At 39.0% G+C, this 23,768-nt stretch overlaps 2 protein-coding genes and 1 long non-coding RNA gene across 5 annotated transcripts in view; 1 reads left to right on the top strand and 2 right to left on the bottom strand.

Moving 5' to 3' along the window:
* The first annotated feature begins 703 nt into the window (after nucleotides 1-703).
* Nucleotides 704-18,616, top strand: LOC144966114 (uncharacterized). Of its 2 annotated transcripts, none has more exons than XR_013644161.1 (4): nucleotides 704-998; nucleotides 9,658-9,959; nucleotides 14,419-14,695; nucleotides 18,547-18,616. It is a non-coding gene; the product is annotated as an uncharacterized LOC144966114 (long non-coding RNA). The 2 variants fall into 2 exon arrangements; XR_013644162.1 differs by having other exon boundaries at nucleotides 9,683-9,959.
* On the bottom strand, nucleotides 10,948-15,739 carry LOC144964073 (uncharacterized). Its single transcript, XM_078898013.1, has 6 exons — nucleotides 15,711-15,739; nucleotides 15,099-15,170; nucleotides 14,397-14,711; nucleotides 12,402-12,508; nucleotides 11,732-12,118; nucleotides 10,948-11,591 (listed from the first exon to the last, which is right to left on the bottom strand). Exons 1-5 carry the CDS (start codon nucleotides 15,737-15,739, stop codon nucleotides 11,976-11,978), a joined length of 666 nt encoding a protein of 221 aa, XP_078754139.1. The 3' UTR covers nucleotides 10,948-11,591; nucleotides 11,732-11,975.
* LOC144966113 (sodium-coupled monocarboxylate transporter 1-like) overlaps nucleotides 16,289-23,768 on the bottom strand; it is a 49,962-nt gene continuing 42,482 nt past the window's right edge. For both annotated transcript variants that reach the window (XM_078902210.1, XM_078902209.1), the window contains exons 12-14: nucleotides 21,660-21,772; nucleotides 17,513-17,583; nucleotides 16,289-16,581 (exon numbers count right to left, since the gene is read on the bottom strand). In XM_078902210.1, the coding sequence (XP_078758336.1) occupies nucleotides 16,471-16,581; nucleotides 17,513-17,583; nucleotides 21,660-21,772 (295 nt within the window). In that variant the 3' untranslated portion in view covers nucleotides 16,289-16,470. The remainder of the gene's footprint in view (nucleotides 16,582-17,512; nucleotides 17,584-21,659; nucleotides 21,773-23,768) is intronic.

Below are 23,768 nucleotides of genomic sequence, written 5' to 3' on the forward strand. Positions count from 1 at the left end.
CTGCCCGCTATGGGAGCTCAGGATCCCCACCCAGATACAGCGCTTTGAATACGTTTAGTGGATATTGTGCTATATAAAAGATCATGTTTATTTTTAGATATTTTTTTCAGTGGCCAATGCGACTACTGGCTGGTCGCTCACTCTCTCTCTCTCTCTCTCTCTCTCTCTCTCTCTCTCTCTCTCTCTCTCTCATTCTCTCTGTCTTTCTCTCTCTCACTCTCTCTGTCTTTCTCTCTCTCTCTATCTCTCTCTGTGTGTCTTTGTCTCTCTCTCTCTCTCTCTCTCTCTCTCTCTCTCTCTCTCCATTTTTCTCTCTCCCTTTCTCTCTTTCTCTCTCTCTCTCTCTCTCTCTCTCTCTCTCTCTCTCTCTCTCTCTCTCTCTCTCTCTCTCTCTCTCTCTCTTTCTCGTTCTATTCTTATCGCTATCTCTCTCCACCTCAATCTCTTTTTCTGTGACACACAGACAGACAAACACACACACACACATACACACACACGCACACACACACACACACACACGCTTCATAAATTGTAGTATTTTTTTATATTCTAAACCATAAGCACATTATTATGTCGAATAAATCCGTTACTCACATTTTCATAGACGCTATTGGTTCGCATTTCTGTTTAGAACTCTCCATCCAAATTGTTTTTCGCGTGATAGTATGTGACGTCACAAAATGCACAAACTTGGTAACAAGAGAAAACATCTTTGAGGGAGGATAAAAAAGTCAAGGTGAGGACGAGGCAGAAGGACACGGGTTTATTTTTTTTTTTTACAAACAACAACAAAACTCAGAAATAATTAAACTGTGATTTTTATTGACCACCACCAAAATGTCTGACAAACCCTGCCCACCAGTTGCACCACCCTGTGGAGAAGCCCCACCACCACCCGAGGAAGTGGTTGAAGAGAAGAAAGAAGTAAATCCTTGCATTATTCCTCAGCCTCCATGCAAGGACAAAAAGTAAACATTTCTACGTGAACATTAGATAAGGTAAGACAAAAATAATTTCTATTGATTCTTCATAGTTTGCGCTGAGAGGCCTTCCGAAAGCTCGTATTGCTATAGCATTTCTTTCAATTTGCATTTTCACCGTAGATAGATCTTTTGTCATGCGTTTATTCAATTTGCCAATATATTTTTAAATCTCTAGAACAAACCGGTGAAAATACAAATTGAAAGAATACTGGGGATGTAGGAGCTTTCGGAATGTCTCCCCTCACGAAACTGTATTAACCAGAATAGGTATAAACGTTCAAGGTTACACATAGTTTTGTGTGTTGGTCCGTTATACTTCCGGATGGCAATGTTGTGAGCCTCTTAGCCAAGGGCATACTATCGATATTCAGGTTTTCGTCCAACCGAGTCATCAATCACATTTGTTGTTGTTATCCGGATATTTCTTAAGGGAGGCGTTCCGAAAGCTCCTACTTCCCCAGTATTTTTTAAAATATAAAATGTTCTATTAGGGGGTTTGGGATGGGGGATGCTTTTTTGGATACTTTTTTCTTGAGAAAATTTTCCCTCTCCCAAACCCTCCTACTAGACGTCTAGAACATTATAAAAAAAGAAAAGAATTTTGGGGATGGAGGAGCTTTCGGAAGGTCTCCCTTTCTTAACAAATGTAAACACGCTGCTTTGTTTATGAAAGTTGCAATCATTACCCATGTGTCAAGCTGAACAAAATACCCAATCGTGATGTTAGATTTTTTTCAATAGATAGAATGCGCTTGGCCAAGGAGTTCACAACATTGCCATCCGGAAGTATAACGGACCAACACACAAACTCTGTGTAACCATGAACTTTTATAGTCTGGTTAATACAGTTTAGTGAGAACAAACACGGATGGCAAAAACAATAACAAAGGCCTGAGTGACGTCATCTGCATACTATCTATAGCTGTGATATCTTTTCACTATGTGGGTCACTTTGGCTTGGGAAGGGGGAGGGGGGAGACTTTTTATTTTAAACTGGGGATGTAGGAACTTTTGGCAGGCCTCCCTTGATAGTTGATTTTAAAAAAATGAAAGTTTCAAATTTCATAATAAAATAACTATTTTTTTGGTTCTCACTTTTCTTGGCTTTATTTCAACGAGTAAAATTGAATTTAAGGCGACAATAAGTTTATAGCATGTTTTATTGAGGCAATAGAAGTAGCTATCGAGGCAGAATTTCCATAATTTCACAGCACTTTTATTATATTAGGCTACTCAATCTTTTAGCGATTATGGAATTTAACTAAGACCTAGATGCAATGTCCAATAGATATTACTATAATTTAAGATACATTTCATTTTTATAAGTGGTGTGGATTTTCTTATAGGATGCAATAGTCGTAGCGTCACTTCCTTCCTCATGACGCATGGTAACTTAGTAACACTGGCTCTAAACTATCGGAACAATGGTGGACGCCCTTATGAAATATTTCTCCGACGAGCATAAAAGTGTATCTAGAGGAGAAAAACATTATAAATATGATTTTGTTTTGACTTTTATACATTCTGATCACAAGACATATGAAAGGTTCTAGCCAGCTTGAAGAATAAAAAGTAATGATTTTCTTTGTTTAGAACCAAGATGGTCGCCGTTACCGGGTGGCGTGACATCAGACTACTGAATCCAATTTCAAAAACAATTTGCTGAGTTGATTGTCGTGAAAAGTGTTCACAGGTTTTTTAAATATCTAAAATCACGATTGGGCATTCGATTCAGCTTGACACATGGATATGTTTAAATTTTTGTAAACAAAGCAGCCTGTTTACATTTGTTAAGAAATATCCAATAGTTGGACAGAAACAAATCATGTGATTGATGACCTGGTTGGACGAAACCATGAATATAGATCGCTCCCATTGAAAATCCATAATGGCAAAAAGATTAAGTGATGTGAAAGTGCTGTGAAACTTCGGAGGTCTTATTTGGGAGACCTTCCGCACGTTCCTCAAGGTAGCTTCACTTTGAATTGTTATTTTTACCGTGGATCTTTTGTCAGAGGTTTATTTATTCAATTTGTCAATTTCTAGTAGCATTTCAAAAGCTGGAGAACAAAGTTTGATAAAATGGCAAAAGTTTTATAGATAGAATGAAGTTGACGTCAATCGAGCCTTTGTTATTGTTTTTTGCCATCCACGTTTATGAGTAATTTTCACTTAACTGTATAGATAGCATGCGCTTGGCTAAGAAGCTCATAACATTGCCATCCGGAAGTATAACGGACCAACACACAAAACTGTGTGTATCCATGAACGTTTATAGTCGGGTTAATACAGTTCAGTGAGCATTACTCATAAACGCGGATGGCAAAAAACAAAAACAAAGACCTAAGTGCGTCATCTTCGAACTATCATCCAGACTATAAAAGTTCCAAGGTTACACATAGCTTTGTGTATTTGTCCGTTATACTTCCGGATGGCAATGTTATGAGCTTCTTAGCTATAGATAGTTCGAAGTTGACGTCACTCAGGTCTTTACTGTTTTTTGCCATCCGCATTCATGAGTAATTTTCACTAAACTGTATTAACCAAACGTTCATGTTACACACAGTTTTGTATGTTGGTCCGTTTTACTTCCGGATGGCAATGTTATGAGCTTCTTAGCCAAGCGCATACTATCTATAGTTTGATCTATACAATTTAGTGAGAAGTACTCATAAATATACCTAGCTAACAACAAAAAAAGAGCTGAGTGATCTATAGATGGTGTGCGCTTGGCTAAGAAACTCATAACACTGCCATCCGGAAGTATAACGGACCAACACACAAAACTATGTGTAACCTGAAACGTTTATAGTCTGGTTAATACAGTTCAATGAGAACAAATTATTAATCTGTAAAGTTGACTACAACGACTGCAATTTTTATCTTCTAAAAACTACGAAGTTTTAGATTTTCAAGTTGGCAGGTCAGCAATAGTATTCTGTTAAAGACCGAGAGAGATTTCCAGATTGATAGTGCCGCAAAGTCAATCGCACTTTCCGAGAAATTTGTTTGAGACATTTTTCTTTCCAATGTTGTTTTTCGTGAGGAGTGAAGAGCCAGACGTGGCCTGTGTCCTCCGGTGTCAGTGATATCATTCGGTACCGTGGTGCTAAGGAGCCCGAGCTGGCCTGTACTCCGGTGTCAGTGATATCATTCGGTACCGTGGAGCTAAGGAGCTCGAGGTGGCCTGTACTCCGGTGTCAGTGATATCATTCGGTACCGTGGTGCTAAGGAGCCCGAGGTGGCCTGTACTCCGGTGTCAGTGATATCATTCGGTACCGTGGAGCTAAGGAGCCCGAGGTGGCCTGTACTCCGGTGTCAGTGATATTGTTCGGTACCGTGGAGCTAAGGAGCCAGAGGTGGCCTGTAGCCTGTACTCCGGTGTCAGTGATATTATTCGGTACTGTGGAGCTAAGGAGCTCGAGGTGGCCTGTACTCCGGTGTCAGTGATATTATTCGGTACCGTGGAGCTAAGGAGCTCGAGGTGGCCTGTACTCCGGTGTCAATGATATTATTCGGTACCGTGGTGCTAAGGAGCTCGAGGCGGCCTGTACTCCGGTGTCAGTGATATCATTCGGTATCGTGGTGCTAAGGAGCCCGAGGTGGCCTGTACTCCGGTGTCAATGATATTATTCGGTACCGTGGAGCTAAGGAGCTCGAGGTGGCCTGTACTCCGGTGTCAGTGATATTATTCGGTACCGTGGAGCTAAGGAGCTCGAGGTGGCCTGTACTCCGGTGTCAGTGATATCATTCGGTATCGTGGTGCTAAGGAGCCCGAGGTGGCCTGTACTCCGGTGTCAGTGATAGATTCGGTACCGTGGAGCTAAGGAGCCCGAGGTGGCCTGTACTCCGGTGTCAGTGATATTATTCGGTACTGTGGAGCTAAGGAGCTCGAGGTGGCCTGTACTCCGGTGTCAGTGAAATTATTCGGTACCGTGGAGCTAAGGAGCTGAGGTGGCCTGTACTCCGGTGTCAGTGATATCATTCGGTACCGTGGTGCTAAGGAGCTCGAGGTGGCCTGTACTCCGGTGTCAGTGATATCATTCGGTAACGTGGAGGTAAGGAGCCAGAGGTGGCCTGTACTCCGGTGTCAGTGATAGTATTCGGTACCGTCGAGGTAAGGAGCCCGAGGTGGCCTGTACTCCCCGTGTCAGTGATATTGTTCGGTACCGTGGAGCTAAGGAGCCCGAGGTGGCCTGTACTCCGGTGTCAATGATATTATTCGGTACCGTGGTGCTAAGGAGCTCGAGGCGGCCTGTACTCCGGTGTCAGTGATATCATGTGGTATCGTGGTGCTAAGGAGATCGAAGTGGCCTGTACTCCGGTGTCAGTGATAGTATTCGGTACCGTGGAGCTAAGGAGCTCGAGGTGGCCTGTACTCCGGTGTCAGTGATAGTATTCGGTACCGTGGAGCTAAGGAGCCCGAGGTGGCCTGTACTCCGGTGTCAGTGATATTATTCGGTACCGTGGAGCTAAGGAGCTCGAGGTGGCCTGTACTCCGGTGTCAGTGATATCATTCGGTATCGTGGTGCTAAGGAGCCCGAGGTGGCCTGTACTCCGGTGTCAGTGATAGATTTGGTACCGTGGAGCTAAGGAGCCCGAGGTGGCCTGTACTCCGGTGTCAGTGATATCATTCAGTACCGTGGAGCTAAGGAGCCCGAGGTGGCCTGTACTCCGGTGTCAGTGATATCATTCGGTACCGTGGAGCTAAGGAGCCAGAGGTGGCCTGTACTCCGGTGTCAGTGATATTGTTCGGTATCGTGCTGCTAAGCCATGCATACATTTGAAAATGTATTTTACTTAGTACTAACCTTAACTTTAAAAGTCTCCAAGTTCCCCATGTAAACGTCAAGGCACCTGTCAAATATCACAGAGTGTGGTATGATGTCCAGAAAAGGGAGTGGAGCAGGCACTTATGTTGATAATAACAAGAAATGAAGTGAGTTATGTGTGTTGAACCCCTGACCTCAAGAAATCGCGGAGAGAGGCTCTAGATAGAATAAAGTTTGAAGCGCATTTTTTTTTTTGGAGTCGTGGATAGCTCATACGGTATAGTCACGATCTCCCCGGTCAGGCGGAGTTGTTGTACCAGTAAGGTCGCGGGTTTGAGCCCCCATTGCCGCCGCGAAGTTTTTATTCTCTTGTCTTCTGGCACTTTCAAACTCACTTCATTTCTTGTTCGTATAATGTTCACAATGTTATTGAATCACACTATTATAACGATGTCATGCCACAACGGTGTTAACGACTAGGTACTCATTTTACACCTGAATACGTTCACATGGAAGATTGTGAGTAAACAGCATTTTTGCAAGGACTCAACTTTGCGCCGCTTGGAACCCCAGCTAGGCATAACGGTCCAAAACAGGTATTACATCACAAACCCCAGTGGCGTGACATGCTTACAGTTTAAGGTGGTGCCAGAATCAGAAGAAAATGACTAAAAACATGCTTTAGATAGAATGCGCTTGGCCAAGGAGTTCACAACATTGCCATCCGGAAGTATAACGGACCAACACACAAACTCTGCGTAACCATGAACTTTTATAGTCTGGTTAATACAGTTTAGTGAGAACAACTCACAAACGCGGATGGCAAAAACAATAACAAAGGCCTGAGTGACGTCATCTGCATACTATCTATATTTGTAAATTTTATACAAAAGAAAGAAAAAAAATTAAAGAAAAGACTTACTCAAATAAGTAAGAGGCGGTACATACCATTTCTCAGTTTTATAATTATTTTTTAAAATACTGTAATCCATTCATTTTTAAAAGATGGATGAGGTGCCAGGCACCAAATCAACCAATATAGCCACGCCCCTGACAAACCCCCACATATTTATCCGCATCTCGACCAATTCAAATTAACCCCAAATTGTCAGCGAATCATTCAAAGGATCCTCAATATGTCAAAAGAAAAAAATTATAAACCCGTCTGGATTCTAGGGAAAGTCCTAACCGTTTTTTATTGTTTCTGTTTGTTGGCTGGAGAAGAGCTTTGTGTACGAAACGTTCGATGGGGTCAGCGTGGCTCAGCGTTAGGGTCTTTGCTTCGTACCCGAAAGGTATAGAGTTCGATCACTCGCCGCTGCTGCTGTGTAGCCTTTAAGCGAGTCAGCTCGCCCTAGCTCAATGTGCGGCTCTGCACTGCGGATGACGCCTGGGTTATTCCGGCCTTCCCTTGGAATAGACCTTAGAGACAAATTTCCTCTATGGGATGAATAAAGGGAATTTATGTTAAGAATTTTGTTGTTGTTTTTTGGGGTTTTTTTGCTTTTTATTTGTTGTTGTTGTTGTTGTTGTTGTTGTTGTTGTTGTTGTTGTTGTTGTTGTTGTTGTTGTTGTTGTTGAAGCTTTTATAGTCGTATTCATTCAATGCCACAATCATCCACCACCCCACCTCTACCCTTTCTACCCTTTTCTTCTCATTCATTTCAACCAACGTATACATATTTAGAAGGTACGATAACCGACCGCAATTATGGCACCTCCCCCCCCCCCCCCCCCCAACCCATGGGGTCTTTGTTTGAAGCTTCTCTCAATCTTGGCAAGACAATCTCCCGAAGATGGTAAACGCCTATGTTCGAATGTAGTTTCGTTGTGTATCAGGTTTAACTGGTTAGAACAATGCTGGATAGATTTGGGTCTTCCCAAGAAGTCCAAATAGAAGGCAAACACTACTTTTTATCGGGCAAAGACAAACTTTGAAAACGTTTCGGGTTTCCTCTTTATCAAATGCATATCATACAATGAAACAATATAGCTAAAGTCGACGGAGAAATGAGAAGATGGGGTTGTTAAGGCGGATTATGATAATACATGACATTTATATCGTGCATGTTCATCACTATGTAATGCTCAATGATCGTTACAAATAAATATATACAAACTTTACATATATTTCGTATACCACCATCATCATCATCATCATCATCAAGTGCCAGGCATGTTGCAGACATCGGCGATCATGTCCCTCCAACCATATCTGTCCTCAGATCTTCTCAATAGCTCGATTCCTCTTCCTCCTCCACCAATCCATCTGTTCAGATTGGCAATATAATCTATCCTCTGTCTCCCTCTTCTTTTCTTCCCAGCAACTTTACCCGTAAGTACAATCTTTTCAACACCGTTTTTTCTGTAAATATGTCCGAGAAATTTTAACTGTCTTTTTCTGATGGTGTTTACCAAAGTTGGTCGAACTCCAATTTATTTTAATACCTCCTCGTATACCATCGGGACATCAATAGCAGCCAAGTATGTCATAGTGTATTCTTAACATGACAATTTAACAGTAAAAAAGGTAATGTTTTAACAGTAAATGATTTTAAGATATCAATGGAATTTGCTTCCCTTATCCTTCTGGGCAAGTCCTTGCTTGAATTATCAAGGTCTTTCGTCTGAGATAAAGATGTGAACAAGTACGCACCTTTTGATGCGATCCCCATTCGAGGTCGACCTGTTTTTTTTCTTGTATTTTTCTTTCTTGTTTTGTCTGGCACCTTTCATACACTCTTGTTCAGTTCTTTATCTTACATCGATGCCTGCTGCTTTATTTCTTAATTTGAAATTTGTCAAGGTGTGTATAAATCTAAAACAGTGACGACAGACGCAGAGATCCATTTTTGGGACTCATTTAGTGTAAATGTTGCTGCTCAAAGCTCGAAGAAATAAATAATAATGTGAAATTGATTGTAAGCTTCTTTACATGTGTTTATGGATTGCCCATTATACAACGTGCAACGTTCGAACCACTGGGTCACCCCTACAACACTCAACACAAAGCTCTATGGCGAGGCTGAGGACCTAAAGCGGACCACAGACTTCATAGCAGATATCGGACTGCAGCCATAGATGTCCATCAGAGGAACGAAGAAGAAGAAGAAGAAGAAGAAGAAGAAGAAGAAGAAGAAGATTGTAAGCTTCAATTTAATTACAAATACAGATCAAATGAACGTTTCCGGTTTCCCCTTTATCAGCAAAACAGGATGAATGAAACACCACAGATGAATGAAGTAATGTGGTTAACTCCGCCACTTCCACATTATTTCATCTTTGGTGTTTCATTCATCCTGTTTTGTTGATGAAGGGGAAACGTTCATTTGATCTGTTTTTTAAATTAAATTGAAGCTTACAATCAATTTCACATTATTATTTATTGACTCATTTAGGTATCTCTAGATTTTGGTATTACAAAATAATTAGTTGTTCATCATCTAAACCACCCGACATAGTACCGTTTCAAGGATGTTGGCCACATATTATAATGTATTGTTTGTCTACATTGATAAAGGGGAAATTCAAAACGTCCATAGTAGACGCTGTAGCTTACGGTTGCAGTCAACAAATTCCATTTCCACTTCCATTCAATAACAAGAAATGATTGAGTAGGAAAGTTCGAGAAGACAATAGAGAATTTTTTAAAATGATTCTCTTTTGTCTTCTGGCACTTTCCTACTCACTTCATTTCTTGTTTTCATCAACATAAATAAGTGCCTGCTCCACTCACTTTTCTGAATACTATGATTTAACCACAATTAAAAATTATACATTTTAGATTTTAAAAATCGCACCTTTTGCACACGTGTGTAGACGTGGCGATGCTCGTTGGTGCATGGTTGTCCGAGAACGTCAGCAGTGACGTCATGTGGATGTTTTGTTTTCTACTTCCCTAGATACAATTCTACCCATCCATTTCAGTGAAAACATCTCGCCTAGACGGACGGTCCTGCCAAGATCTGCTTGTGGGAGTCAAATTTCTCACTTAGAATAAAAACATAAAAACCATCATGGCTTCTAAAAAGAACGGGAACGGGAACGGGGCAAAACCTTGCCCACCAGTCCCTGGGCCATGTGTAAGAAAGGAGAAAGTTGTTGTCCAAGAAGAGGTCAAGGTTGTCGTTGAGAAGAAAGTGAGACCTTGTCCTCCGCCATTGCTCCCACCGTGCAAGGAAGATGCTCCAAAAAAGAAGTAAAGGTAAGACCATTTATTTGGTTTCGTCTACGCGTATTAACATGTTCAAAGAAAAGAGATCGAATCTAACATGTAATATTTTTTTTCAATCCAACCCCAAGGTCAGAAGTCCGTTGTTAAATCCTTTTTTTTTTTGTCTCACAAGACTTTTCTTCAATTTTAAACGGATTTGTCTCTTTCAATATTTGAATTTGAAAATAGTAGACAATCGTTTTGCGTTTCGTCTCTACTTTGTTTGAGATTGCTTTCTGGAAATGTCTTCAACTGAGTCATACCTGGATACCTGGATACCTCTGTATAGAGCTTTTAGACTTGGTGTAGTCTCCTTCGCTCCTCATCTATTAATGATTGGACCAATTTTTATAATTGAACTTGTTTCCTAGGATGTTGCTTATCTCCAACTCTGCTTTGAATTTATTCAAATCTTCTGCTGATACTGTGGTTTCTTGCAGTTTATTCCAGTTATTTACAATTCTAGATGAAAAAAATTCCTTCTTTCATTTGTTTTAAAACGTTCTTTTTCCAGTTTCTTGCTGTTTCCTCGTGTCTGAATGTTCTTGTTTGGTTTAAGAAATCCTGCCTCTACCCTGTCTATTCGTCTCTACTTTGTTTGAGATTGCTTTCTGGAAATGTCTTCAATTGAGTTATGTAATCATTAAAACCTGGAAAATCACCAATGTCTTAAGATTACCTTGGGTACAGAAAGGCGTTCCTTCTGTAAACACAATAGAAATAATCAGGCGCATACGTGATCTAAGAAAGACAGTTCGTTGCTAATAAGAGATCGTGATTTTGGAGGAAAGCCAGGTCATCCCTACTACATGATACTAGATTAGTGGTGTGGGTCACAATTTCTCAACTCGCATTTGATTTGGATTTATTTTTACAGAAATTCATAAATTTCAGGATAGTTTATGAAGTATTGAAAGGTAGAGAGTGCAAAGCAGTCCTAGGTTTGTTTTTTTTTCTATTAGGGTTAGCTCGAGGTCGGTCTTATATTAGGGTTAGTTATAAATATTAGTAAAGGTGATAGGGTGTTTGTTTTTCCTATAAGGGTTGGTTAAAAGTACTAGGTTATATTTTTCTTGAGCGAATATTTTTTAGTCGTTTCCCTTAGCACTAGGAGCTTTCGGAAGGCCTACCGGATAGAATAACAAACCGAGGGGCGTTTTTTATAAGGTTAATTCTCAAGGGTTTGTTTCGCAAGGACACTTGTAGTTTCACAGCACCCCTTAAGATATTTTTTTTATTATAAACCCGCCGAACCTCTACCCCCTCAATGCTAACACTAGAAACATAATGATAATGTTTGCCATCACTTGCAATATCAAAACACATTAATACTGGCGTCGACCGGAGTCGTAAAGAAACAACCAAATCAGCAAATTGTTTTTGAAATTAGAAAGATCACACCACTTAATTGAAAGTCTATAATGACTAATATAATGAAAGTGGCGTAAAACTACGGAAGTCCTTCCATTTTGTCAATTGCCCTCTTGCCTAATTATTTAGTCGTGCTATGAAACTTCTTACAAAATCTTCTCAAGATCGTTTACTTTAAAACAATTCAAAACATTAGGGTGTGGTAATCTATAATATATTTATTATCTACCTATAAACCCGCCATCGGGAGACCTTCCATAAGCTACTACATCCCAAGTATTCTTGTTCTAGTAGGGGGTTTTAAGTTTTAAAAAAAAAGGTTCCCCCTCCCAAACCCCCTACTAGAACAAGAATACTTGGGATGTAGTAGCTTATGGAAGGTCTCCCCTCGCCATCTTTTTTAAATACTCATTCTGGATTTAAGCCTATGGGCAGTATTTCAAACTTCCCAGTGCTATGTCGTCCAGGCTAACAACATTTCCAATACATTTTATTTAAATAGCCACAACTGACAAAATATTCAGGTAGGCCAGTCGCATCTCTCCATTTTTCTTGTCCATATGTCTTTTCCATTGGCTTTTGCATTTCCACGGTCCTGATATGCTGTTGTAAAATTGACTTGAATGAAATGAAATGTCATATCGTTTCATCCAACATGAAACCATCAGCTCCACCATCTCGCTCCCTCTTTATACATTCATCTGTTTTATACCATATCCTTCTCATGAATGGGAAAATGTACTTAGGCTTTGGTCTTCTTTTGACTCCAGACACAAGTTCTGAAAATATGAGAACCATGATATGAAAGATTACCCAGTTCTCTATATTTCGAATTTAATTAAGTGATAATTTTTTAGATTTAGAAGCGTATATAACTTTAAACAGTAAAACGCATTCAAATAATAATCTGTATTTTTTATAATACACAGTAAAATATACAATACAATCTTATGGTATCACAACTAAACAATAGCAAACATTTAATCGGTTTTTCTTTCATCATTTACTTTTTAAAACTTCAATTTTGTAATCAAAATGTGCATTATATATGAATGTACGTACCGTAAATTTTGCTAATAATTAAACCAGAACATAGGGCGATCAAAATTCCCATTAGAGGTACCCATATGTATGATATGTCATAAAGATGAAATCCGTCGTCATAAGATCTGAGGATTGTTGTTGATAAAAAAATGAATTTTTGTCAGAGGGGATCCGATGTCTAATTGAGCGAGTGGGAGACCTTCCATAAGCTACTACATCCCAAGTATTCTTGTTCTTGAAGGAGGTTTGGGAGGGGGGAAACTTTTTTTAAAAAGTCTCCCCCCTCCCAAACCCCCTACTAGAACAAGAATACTTGGGATGTAGTAGCTTATGGAAGGTCTCCCGAGCGAGTAATTCAGTAAACTGCCCTGCCAATGAAAAAATCAATTATTTTTTTTACATTTTGTTCAGAAAATAGCAATGGATTAAAATCGCCTCTTTATCTTGTCAAGAATTTGACAAGATGAGTCATTTGAAGAACAAGTGGGAGACCTTCCATAAGCTACTACATCCCAAGTATTCTTGTTCTAGTAGGGGGTTTGGGAGGGGGAAACTTATGTTTTTGGAAAGTCTCCCCCTCCCAAACCCCCTACTAGAAGTTCTAGTGTAGGTGGTTTGGGAGGGGGGAGACTTTAAAAAAACAGTTTCCCCCTTCCCAAACCCCCTACTAGAACAAGAATACTTGGGATGTAGTAGCTTATGGAAGGTTCTCCAAGCAATGGATTAAAATCGACTGAGACTTTTGTCAAGATTTTTTGACAAGATGAGTCATTTGAAGAAGTTTCTTTCTGACCACAATTTTAATAGTGTTGTGTGGCTATGTGGTCTAGTGGTATGACACCCGCTTTCGGATCGGAAGATCCTGGGTTCTAGCCTAGCTCGACGCATAGTGAGTCCTTGGAAAAGGCTCTTTACTCACATTCTCTCACCAAGACATTCAGATACAAATTTATGACTTACTGACTGAAGGCCTTTTGCTTCCTAATCATCCGATCGGGACGCCCCGGCTGCCTTTGTAATCATGTGTCATTTCCCTCCACAGATATTTATGGGATTCATAAATTACCTTTGATCCAGTCATTATTGTTTCAAGCCATTATCTGTATAAGCAGGCGCTCTCATCTTTTTACTTAACAAATTGAACCTTGTAATTGTGTATTATTTAAGAATCATTTATATAGATTATATATGTATCCACTAAACGTGCTCAAAGCACATTACAAGGGGTCTGTAGCCAACAGTAACATTTAACAATTCGGATATGCATTAGACATGGCGTCTGTTAGGCGACGTTACAATCTTTTATAGAGACAAGAGACAACGCTATTAATGGCCAGTACCCATTTTACACCTAAGTACGATAAGATAATGCGACTGAAAAGCATTTTCCTTTGTGTCGCTCAGAGTGGGACTCGAACCTTGGACCTTTTGATCCGAAAGCGAGTGTCATACCCCAAGACCGCACATATACAAAAGACTGATGTATTTTGGCAATTATCCACCCATTTATCTCAACGCGCTTCATAGTTCTTCATACCACACGCACGCACGCACGCACACACACACACACACACACACACACACACACACACACACAACACATACATTGGTTATTATGCTACCCATTTACCCAAAGATCGTTCATTTTATCCAAAATGAACGTCTTAATATGAAACACGGACATTGTATGCTGAATAAAACTTGGTTTGCGCCTTTTTTAAGTGAAAGGGAGAACATGGGTATTGTAATCTGTTTGTCCCCGATGTTATGTCCTTGGGTAAAGCATTTTGCACATAATCCTCAACTCGGGTGTGAATGAGTTGGCCCTACCTGGCTACAGTTATTGTAAGAGTTAGTGCAAAAAAGCCTGACTGGAGGTTTGTACTGTGTGAAATGGAAATAAGGTGGCCTGCTGGGAAATTAAATGAAACATTGTTGAAGTGCATTGAGCAAACTTGGAACTGCGCTATATAAATGTTCATATCAGGGAAGACTTATTATTCAAATAGTTACATTTTGCTTATTCTCATTGCAGAAGATGGGTCAACAGGATTGGAAACGGTCGTCCCGCCGCCTGTCACATCCAAGCTTTGATTGAATGCAGTCCTAGAAGGGTTCAATCCGACCAAGGACGTTTCGTTTAGCCCTGCAGCAGCAATGCTTGGATCTTGGCAGGTGTCGGTGGGACCGTATGGCAGGGTGGGTGTAGCGGCCCCATACGTGGATTTGGCGACGTTTAACCACAGGCAGAAAGCAAGACCGGCCAGGCATCCGGTACACGCACCCTGCAGAGGAGGACCACAGACCAGATGGTGAGTTTTAAGGGGGCTGTTTGGGTCTTTTATTAAAAAAATAAATAAACTAAATTAGACGGTTTTAATAATTCTGTATCGTCATTCTAGGTTAAAAAATAAATAAATTGGTGACAAATATACATTATCTGTGTTGATACCCGTTTTGTGACCTGATGGGGGGGGGGGGGGGGGGGTCTGGCATTAAAAAAACAAAACAATATTGTAGCAAACGTCACAAAAACTAATGAAGGAATGACCTCCATATTCTTTGCTCTTATCAACATTGTAGCATTTTTGTCACCATAGAGATATTTTACAGCTTATGGAATTTTTATCAGAACATTTCAAAGTTGTGAATCAAAATGTTATGACAAAATTGATGTTAAAAATTAATTTGGATTATAATTCAAAATACATATACCTGATCAAAAAATTCTCGATGGTGATACATTTTCCCTGTGATAACTGGAAATTCAATTTAATTGAATAGATTCTGAGACACAAAAATATGATATATTGAAAAATAGCAAAATAGCTTTCCGTTTTTCACACTTTTCTTACTACCTGTACCTTTTCGATTGTTTTCGTGCCTTTATTGTCTATTTTGAGAAGATTGACTTCAATATTATTTTTTTTAAGATAATAAAAAATCGTTTTCCACCAATCTGAACATTAATTAATGATGTTCCTAATAATTAGACCCTTAAGAACATAAATATATACGAGTGTATTACTTTTAGATCAACTCGCATCTGTTTTGTCTTAAATGTTATGAATTTTGCTTAGTGCTGTTATGTGTGTAGATGACTTTCAAACGTACTAAGTCCCATTTTCATCATTCAAAGAAAACCGAAATTTTGTGTCATTTATTTATTGACTTAAAGAGGAAAATACGTGTCTTGTGTGCCTCATAGAACAATACCCTCAATGTTTTGAAACTCTAAATGTTCTCTGGTGATTCTATGGAGTCTAAAAGATAGCTTGAGATTGTTAACTCGTTTTATATCTGGTTGTGACTTGGGACGTCAGCTACTCGTGTGGTCTTTGTGCGTGGTACGACATTCTCCTTCAGATCTGAAGGTCCGGGGTTCGAGTCCCGCTTTGTACGGCACATAAACAATTGACTCCTTGGAAAAGTCTCTTTACTCTCGCCGTACTCGGGTGTAAAATATGTACCGGACCGTCAACGGCGTTGTCTCTAAAAGAAAAAGATTTGTAATATCGCCTAACGGGCATCATATCATGTCTTGGGATCCCCTGTAAACCACTTTGAGCACGTTTAAAGGATATTTCGTTATATAAAAGCTCCATTTTTTTGTGTATGTGTTTTGCTTTGTGGGGTTTTTTTTTGTCGGGGGTGTTTGTTTTGTTTTGTTTGTTTTCTTTTTTTAATAGTTTTTTTTATTTATTCAATTTAACCCTCTCCGTACGACCCATAGAAAATCGTCACATTAGTCACGATGCAGCCAACATTTTTCTCATTCTAATTTCTTTTGTACATCATAATATTTTAACAAAAGTGTTTGCTATAGAATATTAACAATGTGTTGAGGAGCTCGTTCAGCAAAAAAAATATCTATAGCAAGAACTAACAGTGAAAAATATTTTTGTATAGGTTTTGTGAAATTTTGGGGACAATCCGGAAAATGGCCTGTAAGGAGAGAGTTAAGCATCACATTAACCCTAACACTAAGATAACAGCGTTTTGACGCGGTCAGTACGACACACAAAATTATCCTTTACCTAGTTTTTGAGACCCTTTACCAATTGTCAGGTGTTGTGAAGTAAAATATTCATTGATTAAAAACACTTACCACTTTATTGGCCTGTGGGAAAACAGCACCAAGTAAGAACAGACCACCAAACACTGGCCCACCAGTTCCACCCATTACTACGAAGACGATCTGAAAAAGTTTGTTTTGAAACTGTGATAAATGATAATGCAGTGATGGTGATGACAGGGTTTTTTGGTGATGGTAATGATAATAAAACCAATGATAAGGATGATATTATAATGATAATGTTAATGAAAGATAATAGTGATGATGGTGATGATGATGATGATGATGATGATAATAATAATAATAATTTAAGATTCTTTTAAAGATCAGGGTATCATTTATTTTGTATTTGTAGAAGATCGCTATAAGGTTTGTTGTTTTTCCTCATGGGCTCAAGAAGTCGTTAGAGGGGCTCAATTAAAAAATATGATATATATTGGGGGGGGGGGGGTGTAGAGCGTCCCTCGCGTGAGCAGCTGAGGCGCCACAACAGTCTGAATCTTCCTTTAATGCCCACCGTCACTCATGATTTTGACGTGAACCATAACATTCAGGTGAAAATTCAGCAGTGATCTGGAAGCTATGTGGGTGCAGATGTAACTTCCTGCGGAATTGTTCCAATCTGTGATGGTTCTTGGAGTAAAATGAGAATTTTCTGAGGTCTTTTGTGGATGTCAGGGGAATTAAACTGTCCATGTGAAAAGTTCTAGATGTTCGTGTCGGTGTTTGGAGGTCAGGATTTGAAATCGCTACGAGGTTGTTCGTTATCTTATACATCATGGTCAGGCTTTGCTATTTCCCTCCTAGTTTGGAGTGACTTCCACTCAAGTTGATCAATCATGCTGCTCGTACTTGTTTTCTCATAGTTTCCCGGAGCGAAACGAGTGGGTCGTGGACTCGACTCTTCAATGCCGCAAAAGTTTTTTTTTTTTTTCGTTTGTTTTTTTTTTTTTTTTGTTTTTTGTTTAATTCTGGCACATTCGTACTTACTTCATTTCTTGTTATCAACATAAGTGCCCACTGCACTCCCTTTATTTATGAATGTTATACGTACCTCCGTCAAAGGTCCTTTGAGACCCTTTGCCAAGTAAGCCAGACCAATAGCAGCTGCGCCGTAGAGAAATACTAGGGATGGAAAGAACGAATACAAATAACAGATTGGGATGGCTACAGCCCATGTTTAATTATTCCATTGAGCACAGACTTACTGGCAAATCTAAAAAAAATTAATTCTATACATTGATAAACGAGTAAATTGCAATTTTTTTTAAATCCAGGGTAATTCTATCATTCGTTGATTCAAATGGTTATCGATAAAAAACCGTTTCGCTTAGCCACAATGTCTTAAATTTGTACCATAATCTATCATGCACTGTATATAAATGCTGCTACTACTACTACTACTACTACTACTACTACTACTACTACTACTACTACTACTACTACTACTACTACTACTACTACTACTACAACTACTTCTACAACTACTTCTACAACTACTTCTACAACTACTGCTACTACTGCTACTACTGCTACTACTACTACTACTACTACTACTACTACTACTACTACTACTACTACTACTACTACTACTACTACTACTAAATAATAATAATGTGAAATTGATTGTAAGCTTCAATTTAATTACAAAAACAGATCATTGTAATTAAATTGAAGCTTACAATCAATTTCACAGTATTATTTATTTCTTCCAGATTCGAGCATCAGCACTTACACTACTACTACTAATACTACTACCCATTCACCACTACAGCTACAATTACTTCTACTACCACCACTACTACTACTACTACTACCACCACTACTACTACTACTACTACTACTACTACTACTACTACTACTACTACTACTACTACTACTACTACTACTACTGCTGCTGCTGCTGCTGTTGCTGCTGCAGCTGCTACTTCTACTGCAATTAATAGTGATAATAATAATAATAATAATAATAATAATAATAATAATAATAATAATAATAATAATAATAATAATAATAATAATGATGTTGATGATGATGATGATGATAATAACAACAATCATAATAAATCTATCTTTTTTCCTCCCCAGAATACCAAAACGACAGACTGATGAAGTCCTGCCAATAATTCCATCCGAAATAAACTGAAGCCATGATATATTCCTGTTTTCTGTCTTCGTGTTTTAAAACTGTTTTGCTTCCTTTTAATATTAATAGCTATCTGAGAAGTACTTTTTGAACAGTGAGTTGGAGAAACAATTGTATCAATACTATATTAAGGAGGTCTGAACTCGTTTGTATCAATATCCTAGGTGCCAGACAAAACAAGCACGAAAAATACAGGAAAAACATCCCCAAATACGTCGTGAGGTCGACTGATTTTTTGGGGTCGTATTTTTTCTTGTATTTTTATTTCTTGCTTTAACTGGCACTTTTCATACACTTTTCAGAAAAGCCAACAGCAACACTTAACATTAAGGATGAGACATGAAACCTGCACGGCGCTTTTTTTTCTGGAGGAGTCAACGCTCCAGCCAGCTCCTTGTCTTACACCCGGGTTTGATGAGGCAATAAGTAAAGAGCCTTGTGGGCTGATTTCCGGGCAAAAGTAAAGTTTTGTCAGCCCACAAATTGTGCCATCAATTATATCAAATCAGCGAACAGGCACTGGTGTAAGATAAAACATATCATAAATTTGGGTATGAAACCAAACAGTGCCAAAGAAAAAAAGAAAAATACAAGAAAATACCAGCCCAAAATATCAACTGGTGATCAGACTCTGATTTTTTGAAAGGTTTTTCTTGTATTTTTCTTCAGAAAAGTAAGTGGAGCAGGCACTTATGTTGATAACAACAAGAAACGAAGTGAGTAGAAAATTTCCGAGGAATCCCCAGTTAAAAATAGACTGACCTCTGTAGTCTGAGACTTCGCAAAGTCTGACTCCATGAATAGCTTACTTTCCGTAGTCTCGGACTTCCCAAAGTCTTAGACTACAAAGTACTACTATAGTCTGAGACTACCATAGTCTCGGTCCATGAATCAGAGCCCAGAAGACAATAGAGAATATAAAATCTTTGCGGCGATGGGAGCTCGAACCCGCGGTCTTACTAGCCGAGGAGAGGGTAGCGTACCCATGTGAAGAATATGCATTAAAATTGTCCCAACTATCGGGAGTCTCTGGTGTAATGGTAGCGCAACGTCTGACCGGTAATCAGGTCTGAGGTTCGACGGGTTTTTTTTTCTTGTATTTTTCTTTCTTGCTTTATCTGGCATTTTCATACACAGTTGTTCATATCTTTATCTTATACCGGTGCCTGCTCCTTAATTTCTTAATTTGATATTGTCAGAGCTATCCACCACTCAAAACAAAATACCAACACGGAACGTTTCGGGCTCAAAACCTTCTTCAGACAACAACAAAAGCACAAACAATAAAGACCTAAATACATTACTAAATTCCAGATTGACAACTCTTTTTACAGTCCACAACTTCTAGAAGCCTATTATCAAAACAATTTTTTTTAAGAAATTAATAAATTGAGCTTTATATAGCGCAATATCCACTAAATGTGCTCAAAGCGCTTTACAGGGAGTCCCTGGTCAACAGCAACATTTAACATGTAGGACGGGACATACCGCCTGTTAAGCGATATTACAATTTTTTCGGACAAAGACACCGCTGTTAACGGCCAGGTACTCATTTTACACCTGAGTACGGTGAGAGAATGTGAGTAAAGAGCCTGTTCCAAGGACTCAACTATACGCCGAGCGCGAGGCTCGAACCCAGGACCATCCGATCCGAAAGCGAGTGTCGTACCACAAGACCACATAGCCTGTCTTCTGGTACTTTTACTCAGACGTCTACTTCATTTTTTATTGTATGTCTTCCAGCTTTCCCTCGCACCGTTTCATATACTAGACGTCTAAATATAAATTATATAAGCACCTTTTCAGATTTTAGTGTGCTAGACGTCTGAATGTGACGTAACGTTGAGCGACTCGTCTCTTCAAAAAAGTTCTTGCAATTATACTTTCTATTGACCTGTAACAGTAATAACCAAATGCGGAGGCTAGGTAAAATTTTGTGACGCAGATCAATAAGTTTGTCCCAAAAAAAAAAACCCATAAATTTTACAATAGATTTTCTGTTTAATTTAGCCGATAGTTCAGCTGGTAGAGCACTCGCTCCACAGGCAAAGATTATTTTTTTCTGACTCCCCACCCCACCCCTTTTCTTTCCATCTAGCACTGATTGCGTAGCTAGGTCTGTTAAACCCGGGGAAAAGTACTTTACGATAGACCAGCGGCTTAACAAAAGGTTAGCAATTGCTATTGTCCATTTCAAGCTGATACTGATAAGCTGGGTACGCTCCGGCCCGTGGGCCTCATGGAAGGACTCGCTAGATCTACTACTTTCTTACAAATTTTAGCACAAAGGAAGATAATATGATTTATGCGTGGGTTTACCACATTACTTTTCCTTTCTTTATTTATTTTTGTTTTGTTTAGTTTTGTTTTTCTTGGTTTTAAAAAATCAAAATGTGGTCAATCGTCTCAAAACGGTAGACTACTATTATGTGGAGTTAAATCGGACGTTGAAAATACGAACTACGGTCTTTTGCGATATAAGAAATGGTATAGATAGAACGAAGATGACGTCACTCAATCTCTGTTATTGTTTTTTGCCATTCATATTTATGAGTAATTCTCACTAAACTGTATTAACCATGGTTACACATCGTTTTGTGTGATGGTTCGTTATACTTCCGGGTGGCAATATTGTGAGTTTCTTAGCCAAGCGCACACCATCTACAGTCAAGTAGAGAAATCAACATCAGAAACAAAGCAGAAGAAAATGCAATTTAAAAGAATAAAAATCCCAAATATCAGCCCATCTCGACTGGGGATCAAACATCAGACCTTCCGATTACAAGTGATAAACAATAATGAATATATCTACGAAATACCAACATGGAACGTTTCGGGCTCAAGACCATTCTTCGGCCAACAACAAACAAAAAACAAAGACATAAATACGAGATGACAAAAATCTTTTTACAGTCCACACAGCTTCTTCTATCAGCTTTGTATCACAGATCCTGATACTGCGATAATCAGGAGGTCTGAGGTTTGAATCCTACTCGAGGAATTTAGCTAGATATTTATTTGTCATTTCCGTGAGAATCTGTTACTATCTACATACCCATAGCTCTCGAGATTGTGGTAACCGTCGATTCCCGGCGAGTGCGTAACACCGGATATAGAAGGTCTTCCACGGTGTTGGCCGCTAGTGCGTTGATTCCCGATGACAATGTACTGGGACATAAAGGATTAATTGTAATAAGGTTAGGAGGAAAACAGGGTCGATTATTCTAAGCTGCATTGTTCATCTTTCAACAATTACAATTCTATCTACAACGCTTGTACTTGTAATTGATTAAATATTCATTAGACTTAGACGTCTAAATCTAAATATGAAATCACATCCAGCCGACGTGCACATATTTGCAGGTCTGATTACCCATTTCCTTATGGGTTCATTGTTGTAATGGAAATCTCCAAAAAGTGACGCAAAAGATGTTCCATTCCAACAATGTTAATCTAGGCCCATACGTGGGTTCGGATGTCAGACCTGAATTTTTGTACTACAAATATGTAAAAAAAAGATGCAGCCGGTGTAGCGGCATCTGGTGATTTTTGTCCTGAAGCAAGAAATTTACTCAAAAATTGCTTACTTTTCGGCGCTGCACTGCGGCTAAACGCCTGGGTTGTCTCGGCTTTTTCTCAAAATGGACCAAAGAAAACTTCCCACCGAATATGTATATATAGGGAACTTTTTGAAATGTTATTTGTCTAAACGTAGAAGACTTGCTAGGGTAACCGTCAAATGACAGAGATGCATGGTACAAAAAATATATCCTTTCTTTAAAAAATATAGCATTGTGGAGAACATTGTGCTTATTTGAGTCAATCAAAAAATTGATACGGCGCACAACTCTACTGAAAGATTTGAAAATTAGAAATGTATTTTTTACAGATAGATAAACAGATAACTTGATTTCCTTTTATAATTTAAAGTCAGTTTGAAAGTTCACAAAAACATCCACAAATTGACATGGAAATCACCAGATGGGAAAACAGAAAGTCAGATAGACCATATAATTATCAACAGAAAATGGAAGGGCAGCTTAAACGATGTCAGAGTCAGACGATTGGCAGACATTGGAAGTGACCACCATCTTGTCACAGCCAAAATCTCTACTAAATTGATGAAAACAAAAATAGCAAAACAGAAGGAGAAACGTTTCAACACAGATAAATTGAAAAACCCAGATATCCAAAACAATTTCAATATCTCAGTAAGAAACAAATTCAGTGCAATACAAGATATTACAAACATGACAATCCAAGATTTCAACCACGTCATGCAGGAAAGTGCCACTGAACACTTAGGACACAATAAATCCAATACAGAGAATTGGATATCAGCAAGGTCATGGGAGCTCATTAACCAAAGAAAATCAATCAAACTAAATCTCCTGAACGCTAAATCCCCCCGACTGAAAGAAAGGCTATCCAGTGAATACTCATTGAAGGATAAAGATGTGAAAAAATCCACAAGGAAAGACAAAAGAGATTTTGCAGAAAATTTAGCAACTGAAGCAGAAAATGCAGCTGTAAGACAAGACACACAAACACTATACAAAATCACAAAAAAGCTCTCGGGAAACAGAAGTTATGGTCAAGAGAAACCATTAAAATCCCAAGATGGTAGTGTCATCACAGACGAAAAGGAGAAAATTGAAAGATGGAGAGAATATTTCGCAAACCTTCTGAACAGACCAGACCCATCTTCTTACACAGATATCCCAGAAGCAGAAATGGACGTAGAGGTTAATCTTGGTCCAATCACTGAGCATGAGGTGCACGAGGCAATACAACAACAAAAAAAAAATGGCAAGGCCCCAGGTATTGACAAAATCAGTGCGGAAATGCTTAAAGCGAACTCGCAAGAAATGTCCAAAATTCTCAGTAAATTGTTCACCAACATTTGGGAAAAGGAAGAAATACCAGAGGATTGGCAGAAAGGCATCATCCATAAAATAGCCAAGAAAGGAGACCTAGGAAATTGTGCTAACTGGCGTGGAATCACACTCCTGTCCGTAACGAGCAAAATTTTTAATAGAATCCTTCTGAAAAGAATCTCACCTCACATTGAAAACATTCTTAGAAAGAGCAGGCAGGTTTCAGGAAAGGGAAGTCATGTAGTGACCACATATTTACCCTGAGACAAATCCTGGAGCAAAGCATT

The sequence above is a fragment of the Berghia stephanieae genome, chromosome 2 (genome assembly GCF_034508935.2).
Source record: "Berghia stephanieae isolate SIO BIC M18660-M18661 chromosome 2, UCSD_Bste_1.3, whole genome shotgun sequence".
NCBI classification, from domain to species: Eukaryota; Metazoa; Mollusca; class Gastropoda; order Nudibranchia; family Aeolidiidae; genus Berghia; species Berghia stephanieae.